Below are 15,148 nucleotides of genomic sequence, written 5' to 3'. Positions count from 1 at the left end.
AATTAACTAATCGAATTTTCAAAACAATTATGCAGCTCGATTTTAATAATGTTGGTCTTTTCCTGTCTTGGTTTGGGTGAAGTTATACCAGCCGATTTTTCGGGCATGTCTGTTATATAAAGGCTAAAGAGTAGGGGACCAGCACAGATCCTTGCGGGAGGCCATTGTTCAGTTTAATTTGGGTACTAGTCTTATCGCCCATGATGACTTAGAAACTTATGTTGCATAGCACAGCATTAATGACATCAGTGACCTTTCTGCATGGCATTGCTCACATTGTCTGGTAAATCAATGAAAACAGTAGATATTTTTAGTTGTTTTTAAAAGACCGTTTCTACATAGTTAATCAGTGTAAGGACTTGGTCTGTACAGCTGCGGTATGGTCGAAATACTGCTTGTTCCACAGGTATATGTTGGAGTATTGTTTGGCTAGGCGCTGAGCTGGTCACTAGCCGTCATACACCACCGGCCAAGAAACGCAGATGCGCCCAATACTCCACTAAGGGTGATGGTCAAAGAGTGAGAGATTGTTTGGGTAATTCTATTATATAGCATTCTTTTATATAATTCTATTATATAACATTCTAAGTTTGTAACCCTACTTAGAAGTGCAATTAGACGATAGTCTTTTGGTAAATCGTTAGCTTTCCCTGGTTTTAAAATTCGTAAAAACATTCATTTATTCCATATTGCTATACGGGGTGGAAATATGGACTCTTGGAATTACAAGTATTAGGCCTTTGAGATATGGGTTTTTCGAAGGATGCTGAAGATCTCTTGGACAGAGCACGTGAAAAACAACGAGGTGCTGATGAGAAGAATGGGGACTGAGAGAGAACTCCTAAATATTGTAAAAAAACAGAAAAACGAGTTATCTAGGACATATTTACAGAGAAGAAAGGTACAAATTTTTTGGAAGGTAAAGTGGAAGGAAGAAGAAAATTCTCCTGGCTGAAGAACATAAGAGACTGGACAGGCATGGACACACATTCGATACTAAGAACAGCTCAAGATTGAGAGCAATTTGCTGTAGTTATAGCCAACCTTCAGTAATGGAGAAGGCACCTTAAGAAGAGGTCTTTCTTAACCTTTAACTACACGCGCTGGCGTATTTTGTACGCCAGATATAAGAATTCTACTGCAAATATATTTAAAAATTTAATTTTTAACCTTGTTTATCTATCTAACCTATCACTGGAATGTGCTTTACAATTGGTTTTAGTTTAATTATAATTGGCATTCTGGGAAGATCGTAATTTACAGTTTATTATTTGTTGTTTCCGGTGGTGGACAATATACGCCACGAGTATAGTAATATAAGTAGTAATATAAGTACATATTTCACTTGTTTTTTAGTCATTATGGCACAAAATATAGTTTTCTTTATAAACAATAATTTTTCTCATGTAAAAAATCACATTTCAAAAAAAATTATTAGTAATTTTATTTATCATGGAATCAGATTCCAGTTAAAAATCCCAATTTTCTTACTGAGAAGGAACGCCAAGTATTCGCTGATGCCGAATAATAGGTCTGGATCCCGCGTATGAAAAAAAAGTTGATTAATAGCAAGCTGAAAATTGGTTAATAGCTTAAGGGTGTCTAGTCAGAAAAGCTTTGATATATGGGAACACTGGAACAGGGGCAGTTTTAATTGTGGAACAGGTTAAAAATTTGGAACGGTCACACCACGAAAACGGCACATTTATTTTGTTCGACAGAACAGACTTAAACTCTTCGAACAGAGATTAAACTCTCATGCAAAAATCAGGCTGCTATTTATCACCAAATGGTCGTTTTAATGAGTGGAACATGTAGAATATGTCAAATGACAGGAATTATGACAGGTGATAAATAGCAGTCTGATTTTTGCATGAGAGTTTAATCTCTGTTCGGAGATTTCAGGTCTGTTCTGTCGGACAAAATAAATGAGCCGTTTTCGTGGTGTGACCGTTCCAAATTTTTAACCTGTTCCACAATTAAAACTGCCCCTGTCCCAGTGTTCCCATATATCAAAGTTTATCCGACTAGACACCCTTAAGCTATTAACAAATTTTCAGCTTACTATTAATCAATTTTTTTTTCATACGCGGGATCCAGACCTATAAGGTTTATAACAAAGAACTAAGTGTATTTTTTCAAAAAAAAAAAAACAAATCCGCTGTTTTTAAGTGTATTTTCTTGTAGTGTATAAAGTACCTACGTCACGCATGTAGTTATGTTATAACTTGATGCGCGGGTAGTTAAAGGTTAACTTTAATTATTGTGTGTAAGCGGTTTTAGGGTGCTCTTGAAGTTTGGTATTGCTAGATTGGTTGGGGTTGCTAGATTGATCGGGTGAGTTACTTCCTCCTAGTTTTTGAAGCAGTAATTAGGCTTGGATTAATTGGATAATGAATTCATATAGGTTATAGGAAAATTATACATATATTTAACAACTTACTTTCAAATATCTACACTTTTAGTAATTGTAATATTAATGACATATTTTATCATAAAAGCTGTCAAGAACCTTTAATTATTTCTAAATATTTAGGAATCGATCGTGTATCAGAATATTTTTCTATGTCGATTTCACAATCCTGTCTTAATTTAACAGAAAGACTTGGGTCCAGGCAAAGTTTCTTCAGCTGTTTGTATAAATCCTCATTGTTTTTATACAGGCACTGTTGAGGATATATCTCCGGATATACTAATGAGTTTGGTACTAACGGAAAACAACCACAGTAAGTAGCTTCCAACCTAAAACATGTGTAAAGGAAGAATATGGACAAATAGGAAAAATAAAACAGTGCAAATATAATCCAAGTAAGCGAAATTTAAATACGGTATGTTAAAGTTTGTCAAATTGTAATGTCATCTTTTCCTCTGTCTATTTGGATTCCATTTCCAAATTCTCAGTGGTATTCTTGTCTCGTCCATTCTTCGCATATGTCCGTACCTGAGTAATTTTCGTTTTTATATTATTTTCTATTATATTTCAGTCTTCTGAGTCCCAGATCTCTAGACTGCACTTTTCACTACTGCAGTAACCTGTAAACCATGAAGAAGACATCAGAGAGGACGTCGAAAGCTCGGCGAGGAGAAAAATGACGCGTTTCAACCTGGAAGCCTGGTGAGTTTAATTTTAATATTAATTTTTGTAATAATATCGATTTTAGCTACTTCTATAGATTTTCTTCCCAACCGCATTATCCCAAATCTCTTTAGGTCTTTCTTCTTTTTCTTTAAGAGCCGTCTCCCAATCTGAGGTTGGATATCATCATCACTATATACCTTTACTCTATATACCGCTACTCTGAAAAGTTCTACATGTCCAAACCAGTGTTTATTATTTTCGATTGGCTTCTTTGAATTATGGTTGTATTTGACTAGCTCCACTTATTTGAACTATAAGTTTTCAAATTATACACATTCTACTGTAGGATTTCCATAAAAATATAAATTAATTTAAAAAATTCAATATTATCTCAACAAAATATCTAAAAATTTCATTACTTACATAGATACTCCAAAAAATTCATGTTTTGCTGTGGAAACTGCAACATGCGCTGATGACAGAACATCGTAATAACTTTCTTTACTATCTACATACCCAAATTGTACAATATTCTCTGATAACACCTGTTTTGCTTTCTCGAAGATTTCAGGCACTTCAGAATACATTTCTCCAAGAACAGACACTTGGAATGAAATGTTCTCAAGCTTCAATCTGAATAGAACTTCGAAGAAGTCATTTGGGCCTTTATCAAACTCCCATCGATGTGGCCACACTATATGAAGCACAGCCATTGATTTCTCTTTAATTGATCGCATGGGAAACGAAATTGGAAAATACAACACTCTACTTTTTAACGCTATTTTGTCTTTAATCGATTTTGGCCTATGATCAGGAAGACATTTCAGTATTCTGTTTATGTTGTTAAGAAACGAGCTCATGTTGAATTCAGAATTGAAGAGTACGATATCTGCTGCTAGACTAAAAATAAAAAATGTTTTTGACTTCCTTGCTACAAAAAATACATACAGGGTGAGGCATTACTGCGAGGTAGGCCAATTACTCATTTGTTGTATGATATTCGGAAAAAATTAAACACCAACAATCTTAACTACTTATATATGTTTTGATATCTCATCCGATATTAAAAAATTAAGGATCAGTTTAGATTATTATGAATTTTTGAAGTGAAAACTTCTTTAGGGACGTTGTGCGATTTTTGGATAGGGGAAAAAGCATTGAATTCGCGACCTTCATCTTTAGGGACGTTGTGCGATTTTTGGATAGGGGAAAAAGCATCGAATTGGCGACCGTCATCGCTTATGCTATATATTATGTGTATGTGTATATATACATTGTGTAGAGGCATTTAAATTTAAAATAAATGTAAAACCTATTTTAGGATGGGGAAAAATGATTTATTTCGCGACCGTCATCTCTTCGGCGAAATAAATTTTGTACGTATCTATATTATGAGTATGTATACATAAATTGTATAAAAGTATTTAAATTTAAAATAAATGTAAAATCTATTTTGGGATGCGGAAAAAATATTGATTTCACGACCTCATCACGACCGTCATCGCTTCGACGAAATAAATTTTCTACGTGTATTATTATAATGTACGTATAATAATACATACTAATATTATTGAAGTGAAAACTTCGTTAGGGACGTTGTGCATTTTTTAGATGGGGAAAAAGTATTGAATTAGCGACCGTCATCGCCTTGGCGAAATAAATTTTTGAAGTGAAAACTTTTTTAGGGACGTTGTGCACTTTTTAGATGGGGAAAAGTGTTGTATTAGCGACCGCCATTGCTTCTGCGAAATAAATTGTTGAAGTGAAAACTTCTTTAGCGACGTTGTGCACTTTTTAGATAGGCAAAAATATTGAATTAGCGCTTCGACGAAATAATGTGTGAAGTGAACACTTCTTTAGGGACGTTTTGGTCTTTTTAGATAGGGAAAAAGTATTGAATTAGCGACCGTCATCGCGACCGTCATTGCTTCTACGAAATGCATTTTTGACGTGAATACTTCTATAACGACGTTGTGCACTTTTTAGATGGGAAAAAGTCTTGAATTAGCGACCGTCATCACTTCAGCGAAATAAATTTTTGAAGTGAAAAGTTCTTTAGGGACGTTGTGCAGTTTTTAGATGGGGAAAAATTATTAAATTAGCGACCGGTATTTGTTCGACGAAATAAATTTTTGAAGTGAAAACTTTTTTAGGGACGTTGTGCACTTTTAAGATGGGGAAAAAGTGTTGCATTAGCGACCGTCATCGCTTCGGCGAAATAAATTTTTGAAGTGAAAACTTCTTTAGGGGCGTTTTGCACTTTTTCGATGGGAAAAGAGTATTAAATTAGCGACCGTCATTGTTTCCACGAAATAAATTTTTGAAGTGAAATTTTTATAGATGTGGTGCCCTTTTTAGATGGAGAAAAATATTGAATTATCGACCGCCATCGCGACCGTCATTGCTTCGACGAAATACATTAAAGCGAAACCTTTTTTAGGGACGTTATACACTTTTTAGATGGAGAAAAAGTGTTGAATTAGCGACCGTTATTGCTTCGACGAAATAAATTTTTGAAGTGAAAACTTCTTTAGGTACGTTGTGCCCTTTTTAGATGGAGAAAAAGTATTGAATTATCGACTGTCATCACGACCGTCATTGCTTCGACGAAATAAATTTTTGAAGCGAAAACTTTTTTAGGGACGTTATACACTTTTTAGATGGGGAATAAGTGTTGTATTAGGGACCGTCATCGCTTCGGAGAAAAATAAATTTTTCAAATGAAAACTTCTTAGGGACGTTGTCCACTTTTTAGATGGGGAAAAAGTATTAAAATAGCGACCGTCATTGTTTGACGAAATAAATTTTTAAAGTGAAAACTTCTGTAGGGACGTTGTGCACTTTTTAGAAAGAAAAAAGTATTGAGTTTGCCACCGTCATCACTTTGCCGAAATAAATTTCGTACGTACATAATATACAGGGTGTAACGAAAATACAGGTCATAAATTTAATCACATATTCTGAGACCAAAAATAGTTCGATTGAACCTAACTTACCTTAGTACAAATGTGTACATAAAAAAAGTTACAGCCCTTTGAAGTTACAAAATGAAAATCGATTTTTTCCAATATATCGAAAACTATTAGAGATTTTTTATTAAAAATGGATATGTAGTATTCTCATGGCAGCAGTATCTTAAGAAAAAATTATAGTGAAATTTAGAAACCCCATAAAAGTTTTATGGGGGTTTTGTTCCTTTAAACCCCCCCAAACTTTATGTACGTTCCAATTTAATTATTATTGTAGTACCATTAGGTAAACACAATGTTTTAAAACTTTTTTGCCTCTTAGTACTTTTTCGAAAAGTCAGTTTTTATCGAGATATTTTGAATATTTGACAAATCCACCACATATTTGTATATGGTTAATACGATTATGGAGACTTGGTAATAATAGGAAAATCTATTTATGAGTTATATTTTTCGGTATATTTTGAACCACATTAAAAAAGAAGCCACATCTCGATAAAAGGTGCCTTATCGAAAAAATACAAAGAAGCAAAAAAGTTTTAAAAATACTGTGTTTAACTAATGGTATCGCAGTAATAGTTTAATTGGAACGTACACAACCATTTAGGGGGTTTAAAGGAATAAAACCCCCATAAAATTTTTATGTAAATATATTAAAAAAGAAGCCGCAACTCGATAAAAACTAACTTATCTAAAAAATACTAAGAGCCAAAAAAGTTTTAAAAATATTGAATTTAACTAACGGTACCACAATAATAGTTGAATTGGAACGTACACAAAAGTTTGGGAGGGTTTAAGGGATCAAAACCCCCATAAAATTTTTATGGGGTGCACAAATTTCACTATAAATTTTCTTTAAGATATTCCTGCCATAATAATGCCATATGTCCATTTTTAATAAAAAATCTCTAATAGTTTTCGATATATTGGAAAAAATCGATTTACATTTGGTAACTTCAAAGGGCTGTAACTTTTTTTATGTGCATATTTGTACTAAGGTAAGTTAGGTTCATTCGAACTATTTTTGGTCCCAGAATATGTGATTTAATTTATGACCTGTATTTTTGTTACACCCTGTATAATAATTTATATCGGGTGACAGTGGAAGATAATTTTAAGGAATGCATTAAGGAAATAAGGAATGCATAAGGAAAGGGCACAAAGTGAGAAACATAGTTAATGTAAAACAACAAAAAACCAAAGAACCACTTAATCTCTTCTTTGTAGATTTAGAACCCGCGCAAAACAACAAAGATGTCTATAATATAACAGGCCTACAGAACAGAGTAGTACACATAGAACCTCCACGAACTCAAAAAAACAGTATAATACAGTGCATGAGATGCCAACAATATGGACATTCCAAATCATATTGTAATAAACCATACGTCTGTGTAAAATGCGGAGGCTCACACAATACCACCACGTGCAAAAAGTCAAAGGAGACGCCAGCCATATGTGCGTTATGCAATGGAGGCCACCCAGCCAATTACAAGGGATGTGATCACTATAAGAAACTTACTAAAGGAAGCAATAAAAACAATGGAGAGCATCAAAACCCATCAGCAATCTACACAAATGATATATACACAAGAAACACACAACAACTATCCAATCCACTGCCCCAGGGCATGAGCTATGCTGAAGTAACTAAACGCAACCAAACAGAAGATACAACCACTGTGTTAAACAAGTTTTTGGAAGAATTCAAGAATCTATTCAACCAACTAATCCAACAAAATAGCATGGTCCTCAACATGCTTACCATGCTTATGAACAAAATGAAATAAATGGCTAAGTTTCTTCGAATAGCCCAATGGAATGCCAACGGCCTTCCAAGCCATACAGAAGAAGTGAAAATATTTCTAGACATAAATAAAATTGACATATTTTTAATTAGTGAAACACACTTCACAAACAGAACTTATTTTAACATACCTAAATATAAACTATATCATACTGAGCATCCTGACGGCACAGCCCACGGAGGTACAGCAATACTCATCAAAGAAAATATTAAACATCATGAACTACTGAAGTACAAAGAAGAACACATACAAGCAACGACAGTAAGCGTTGAAGCACTTCCATATAATGTCAACGTAACAGCTGTGTACTGCCCTCCTCGCCATAATCTAAAACGAGAACACTATGAAGAATTTTTCCAAACTTTAGGACCAAAATTCATTGCTGGGGGAGATTACAACAGCAAGCATACCTTGTGGGGGTCACGACTTATAACAACAAAAGGCAGAGAACTGGCACATGTTATACAAAATAAGAATTACTCATTTATCTCAACGGGAACACCAACATACTGGCCGACCGATCCCAACAAAAAACCAGATTTATTGGACTTCTTCATAACAAACGGTATCGGTATAACTTATACAGATATAACACCAAGCTATGACCTAACTACTGACCATAGCCCAATAATAGCAACGGTAAGTACAACAGTTATCACTAAAAAACCAAAACTCCACCTGCACAACAATAAAACAAACTGGGACACTTACCGACAAATAATTCACGATACTATCGAAATAACAACGAGGCTGAAAAAACCGGAAGAAATAGAAGAGGACTATAACAAATTTATAAACATACTACAGTATGCAGCTAAATCAGCTACCCCACAAAGTAGTCCCAACAGAAACATAAGTAATATACCTTTAGAAATAAAAAAACTGGTAGCTGAAAAAAGAAAGGCCAGATCTGCATGGCAACGAACACACACACCAGACAGCAGAACAAGATACAATCGCATCAGCAACAAATTAAAATCAAAGCTGCAAGAAGTCAAAAATGAGTCATTTACGAATTATATCACCAATCTTTCAAGACAAGACAACTCTATATGGAAGCCCATAAAAAGTAAGAGAAAGCCAATAACAGCATTACCTCCAATACGTAAAAATTCAACACCACCAGGACCATGGGCAAAAAGTGATAAAGAAAAGGCTGACCTATTTGCCGAGTATTTAGCAGAAGTTTTTACTCCACTAAATGACGACCAAGTACCAGAAGCGAACCAAATATTAGAAGAACCACTACAGATACAGGACCGAATAAAACTATTTACTCCAAAAGAAATTAGAGACGTAATTGCCACCCTAAACCCAAAGAAGGCACCAGGCGAAGATCTGATAACCGCAAAAATGTTAAAAGAAATACCCAAAAAGGGCATAGTTAAACTACTGCACATATTCAATGCAATACTTAGATGTGACTACTGGCCCAAAGCACTCAAAATTGGACAAATAATTATGATACCAAAGCCTGGCAAAAACCCTCTAGATGTCTCATCATATAGGCCTATCAGCTTATTACCAACAATCTCCAAGTTGCTTGAAAGACTTATCCTAAACAGAATAAATGCAGAAATAAATCCACAAAATTGGATCCCAGATCATCAGTTCGGATTTCGACAAAGCCATTCAACGATACAACAATGCCATCGCATAGTCAACGCCATTAACCAGTCACTTGAAAATCAGCAGTACTGCACAGCAGCCTTTATAGACATCAGTCAGGCTTTTGACAAAGTCTGGCATCCAGGCTTGTTATGCAAAATAAAAAGAATTCTTCCAGCAAGTTACTACAACCTACTGAGAGCCTACCTACACGAACGGCAGTTTAAAGTAAAAGTTAATGAAGAAGTCTCGGAATACAAGCCTATTCACTCTGGCGTACCACAAGGGAGCATACTAGGACCATTATTGTACATACTATATACATATGACTTGCCTACAAATGATAAAACAACCATCGGGACATTTGCAGACGACACTGCTATTTTTGCCAAGCATGACGATCCTATTGCAGCAACACAAAATCTCCAAGAGCATCTAAACTCACTTGAAATATGGCTGAAGAAGTGGAAGTTTAAGGTAAACGAAACAAAATCATCCCATATAACATTCACTCTCCGGACTGGAACCTGCCCACCAGTAACCATCAATCAAATAAAAATACCACAAAGTAATCAAGTCAAATATCTAGGGCTACACTTTGACAATAAACTCAACTGGAAACACCATATAACAAAGAAAAGAATGCAACTTGACCTAAAAACCAAAGAACTTTACTGGCTCATTGGAAGAAATTCCCATCTTTCAATAGAAAACAAATTGCTAATATATAAAGCAGTGATAAAGCCAATCTGGACTTATGGCATTGAACTGTGGGGCTGTGCTAGCAAATCCAATACTGTGATTATCCAGAGAGCGCAATCCAAGATACTTCGAGCAATAGTTAATGCACCATGGTATGTATCAAACCAAACTCTACACACAGATCTAAAAATTCCATATGTAACCGAAGTCATCCGAGAAAACAACAGAAAACACCACAACAAACTAGAAGACCATCCTAATCCACTACTTCATCCACTACTGCAACCTGTCCACAATAGAAGACTAAGAAGAAGCTGGCCCTCCGACCTAAGAGGTAACTGAGGAAACATCGCTGGATGTTTACCTCTCCACGTCACCACATTTACAATAATTTAATTTAATGTAAGACCAACAAATTGACTTATAGATGTTTGTTTTATATCTGATTGTCAATAAAGGGAGATAATAAAAAAAAAAAAACCCTGTATATTATGTGTATGTGTACATAAATAGCATAGAACGTACGCAACGCTTATATAATATAGGTATAGCACTTCTTTTTGGATGTGGAAAAGCATTGAGCTTGTAATTTATATACTATAAGAAGTTTTCACTTCTGTCGGCACTCCCATGAGTGCTTTAATTTTTTTTTCTAAAAATTATTTTTGATTTAATAGTTTCATGGCCAATCTAATAAAAGTTAACCTAATTGTTGTTGCAATTAATGTTTGACTCAAATAATCACGAATAACTCACAAATTAAAGCAATTAGGTATAGGGAATTCTTCGTCGCACTAATGTCCCACCCTGTAGAAAACTTACCAAGTTGTTATTTGATTATAGGCATATTGAACATCCCTAGATTTGATCTCTTGAACAGGATAAATCAACTGATTTTCATGGAAATATATAATTTTCTTAAGAGGGCTTAAATCAGGCCTAATGCCTATTAATTCAGATAAATTTAATACTGAACTGGCAAATAATGTTGTCTGGCTAGTGATTTTGGGTATTTTTTCATACAGCTGTAATGCTCCACACCTAGCTCTCCAATGCCATTTCTTGGAAGGTAGAGTAACCAGGCAATAGTTGATGTTTTCAGTCTGAAAACCTTTTTAAAATTATTTTCATAACTTGTTTTCAAAAGTCGAAACAATGCTTGAATGTAAATCAGATCTAAAAACCCTTAAAGCGTACGCGCAAAATTTCGAACCAATGCTTTTTAAATGCATTTAGTTTTTTCCTCAAAAAACTAATAAATCCCTAATCCTCAAAAAACTAATAAATACTTTTGAAAAATTTAAAAGCAGGATGAAAGATTACATTATTATTACCGAGGGCCGAAAGTCTCTTAGAATAAACAAAAAGTTTCTTTTGAATGAGATATTTGAAATTAAAAATCACACTCAATTTTCTCTTTTTTTTTCACCACTGTAACTTATTAAAATAAACATTATAGAAGTTATCAGGGACTTTCGGACCTCGGTAATAATGTAATCTTTCATTCTGCGTCTACATTTTTCAGAAATATTTATCAGTTTCTTCCGGATTCGAAAAATTTAATGCATTTAAAAAGCATTGGAAGAAATTTTGCGCCTACGCTCTTAATAGCAATAATTATAATTAATATCAAAGAAACAATTAAGTATTAAAAATGTATAAACATTTTAAATTTCACTGCAATCCGAAAATGCAGCAGCATTATGTTCTAGTTCAATCAGAGAGTGCAGGAAGAGTCTATACCGGTTTCGGGGCTTTTTTGCCCTTCATCAGTAGACACATATCCTCTTCTCTCTGATTGAACTAGGATATTTCGACGTGTGCCATCCCGGATTGCAACGAACGAAATGGCTCAATGGCTGGCGTGTCATAGCAACATCTGCTAAGAAACAAAACCAAGTTGTCAATCTCCTAATACACAAACCAATAATAAATATCGTTCTACATAGAACCAGATGAAAAAATTAAGTATATATAAGACTCCAAGGACAAAGAATGAGACAAATAGATGAAGAGTATAGGCAGCTGAGAAAAGACAAAAAACGAATACTGAAAAGATGGAAAAGAAGGAGCTGGATAAATTTAAAAATCTAGGTACATAGGTACTAGTTAGCATGTTTTCAAAGACATAATATTATTTTTGATCATGTTGTTAGTTTATGTAGAAAGTTTGAAGCCACCATGTTTTCTATGTATTTGGGGGTTCAGTTTGTTATTTAACCCAATTTCCTAAAAAATTTCACTTACACCCCTTGTGTTCTATAGTGGCCTCATATACAGGGTGTAACAAAAATACAGGTCATAAATTAAATCACATATTCTGGGACCAAAAATAGTTCGAATGAACCTAACTTACCTTAGTACAAATATGCACATAAAAAAAGTTACAGCCCTTGTGAAGTTACAAAATGAAAATTGAGTTTCTCGAATATATCGAAAACTATTAGAGATTTTTTATTGAAAATGGACATGTGGCATTCTTATGGCAGGAACATCTTGAAGAAAAATTATAGTGAAATTTGTGCACCCCCTAAAAATTTTATGGGGTTTTGTTCCCTTAAACCCCCCCCCCGAACTTTTGTGTACGTAACAATGAAATTATTATTGTGGTACCATTAGTTAAATTTAACATTTTCAAAACTTTTTTGCCTCTTAGTATTTTTTCGATAAGGCAGTTTTTATCGAGATGCGGCTTCTTTTTTAATATGGTAACATAAAAAAATTATGGGGGTTTTGTATCTTTAAACCCACCAAATGTTTGTGTACGTTCCAACTAAAGTATTACTGCGGTACCATTAGTTAAACACAGTATTTTTAAAACTTTTTTGCTTCTGTATTTTTTGATAAGGCACTTTTTATCGAGATGAGGCTTCTTTTTTAATATGGTTCAAAGTGTACCTAAAAATGTAAATCATATATAAATTTTCATATTATTACCAAGTCTCCATAATCGTACTTAACCATATACAAATATGTGGTGGATTTGACATATATTCAAAATATCTCGATAAAAACTGACTTTTCGAAAAAGTACTAAGATGCAAAAAAATTTTTAAAACATTGTGTTTAACTAATGGTACTACAATAATAATATAAAATTTTTAAGAGGTGTCCAAATTTCACTATAATTTTTTCTTAAGATGCTACCGCCATAAGAATGCCACATGTCCATTTTCAATAAAAAATCTCTAATAGTTTTCGATATATTGGAAAAAATCGATTTTCATTTGGTAACTTCAAAGGGCTGTAACTTTTTTTATGTGCATATTTGTACTAAGGTAAGTTAGGTTCAGTCGAACTATTTTTGGTCCCAGAATATGTGATTAAATTTATGACCTGTATTTTTGTTATACCCTGTATAATTGTACCTATTCATAAGAAATGATATCAAACAATTTGTGATAACTACAGAGGATTGATATACGGAACTCTTATCAAGCCCGTTCTCACTTAAGCATCAGAAACGTGGATGATGACAAAAAGGGATAAAAAAATGTTTAGGCTGTTTTGAATGTAAAATCTTCAGACAAAGGACACAGCACACATCTTATGGAAAATATAATGTCACTCAAATTCAATAAAATTGATACGAATAGATGAGTTTTAAATTAACGGTCAATTCTTATCATTGCGCCCAACTCTTAATTATGATTAATTACGGCGCAAATTGCAATTAAAGTTTATCGAAATCACATTTTTGGAGTCCATAAAGTGTCAGTTACAATCACTATTGCTTTGGGTGCTATTCAAAACAGCTTAAATCCCGCTGGGCCTAAGCGGATTAGTGAAACTAATTCGCTGATTTATGGAGTACCGATAATTTGGGTATTTTAAAATATTTTTTCTCTCTCTAACTTATGTACGTACCCATTTGATTTCAGATTTATTTATATCAATTTCTGCTCTTATTATTGAAAATTCAGAGTTGGCGCAATGATAAGAATTGACCGTTAATTTGAAACGAATCTTTTCATATAAATTTTATTGAATTTGAGTGACATTATATTTTCCATAAGATGTGTGCGGTGTCCTTTATAAAGGCTTGCAGGAAAACGGATTATCACATAGTTGCTATAATTTTGAGCTTGATTACCTTTATAGTAAACGCAGTATTAGTAGGTCCATTAAAATAAACAGTGGCTAGGCCACTTAGAGAGAACGAATGAAATTAAGCTATCGAAACACATTTATAACTGAAGACTGGATGAACAGATAAGCAGAAGCAGATCCAGAGCACGATTTAAGGACCAGTTGGAAGAGGACTTACAAGTACATATTAAGAGTACGAAATTGGAAAACCAAACTGAAGGATAGCAAGGAATAGAAGCTGATCCAATACCAGGTCAAGACCCACTATGAGTTGTAGAAAGAATGTTGATAACAATAATTATATTACTTACTATGGGTAATACTATCAATGAGAATTTTATGCGAACCACCATAAAAAGGTTCTATTATTATAATATCTGTATTATTCATATCTAACTGCACTGTGAATCTTTATCACTCATTAAATTTACATAAATATAAATAGTTATTTAGTACATAATTTTGCAACAATTCATATTAAGCGAAATTTGTAGTTTTAAAAGTTAATATATAAAACAGAAAATATGTAAGAAAATAGTTTAAAATAATATTTATTATTTATTTTACACACTACAAATAAATTTATTGGTTAGAATAAACATTTCTTCTTTTTCTAGTTGACATTCTTATGCCAAAATGGTCTTGTCAGGGTATTTAATTATTAAAGTACTTAAAGTATAATATCAAGGTTATGTCAACGATTGAATTATTTTAGTTAAGTTATGTTTAAGTATTTATCACAGAAAAGTTTTAACAAATTGTAGTCGTCTACAATAATTACAATACTTAATTGTTTCAAATCATGGTGGCCTTAAGCCCCTTCGTGTATTGGGCTCAAAACGAGAGTAATCTCTTTTTGAAAGTCGACTTGAAAGATGTAAAGGTGAGACCTT

General features: G+C 33.6%; 2 protein-coding genes across 4 annotated transcripts in view; one reads left to right on the top strand and one right to left on the bottom strand.

Annotated features, from left to right (window-relative positions):
• Nucleotides 1-2,408: 2,408 nt before the first annotated feature.
• Nucleotides 2,409-15,148, bottom strand: part of LOC114325242 (glycosyltransferase-like domain-containing protein 1) — a 33,811-nt gene continuing 21,071 nt past the window's right edge. The window contains exons 1-4 of one of the 3 annotated variants that reach the window (XM_028273243.2): nt 14,567-14,850; nt 10,989-11,277; nt 3,503-3,979; nt 2,409-2,742 (exon numbers count right to left, since the gene is read on the bottom strand). In XM_028273243.2, the coding sequence (XP_028129044.2) occupies nt 2,505-2,742; nt 3,503-3,979; nt 10,989-11,277; nt 14,567-14,645 (1,083 nt within the window). In that variant the 5' untranslated portion in view covers nt 14,646-14,850 and the 3' untranslated portion in view covers nt 2,409-2,504. Of the gene's footprint in view, nt 2,743-3,502; nt 3,980-10,988; nt 11,278-14,566; nt 14,851-15,148 lie in introns of those variants that run through there. The other 2 variants (XM_028273245.2, XM_028273244.2) reach the window with 2 other exon arrangements.
• LOC114325241 (very-long-chain (3R)-3-hydroxyacyl-CoA dehydratase) overlaps nt 14,931-15,148 on the top strand; it is a 51,753-nt gene continuing 51,535 nt past the window's right edge. Inside the window, exon 1 of the mRNA XM_028273241.2 lies at nt 14,931-15,138. Coding sequence (XP_028129042.1) covers nt 15,058-15,138 — 81 coding nt within the window. The 5' untranslated portion in view covers nt 14,931-15,057. The remainder of the gene's footprint in view (nt 15,139-15,148) is intronic.

The sequence above is a fragment of the Diabrotica virgifera genome, chromosome 7 (assembly GCF_917563875.1).
Source record: "Diabrotica virgifera virgifera chromosome 7, PGI_DIABVI_V3a".
Classification (NCBI taxonomy): Eukaryota; Metazoa; Arthropoda; class Insecta; order Coleoptera; family Chrysomelidae; genus Diabrotica; species Diabrotica virgifera.
Note: the sequence above shows the minus strand (reverse complement) of the source record. Positions and strands in the feature narration are given on the sequence as shown.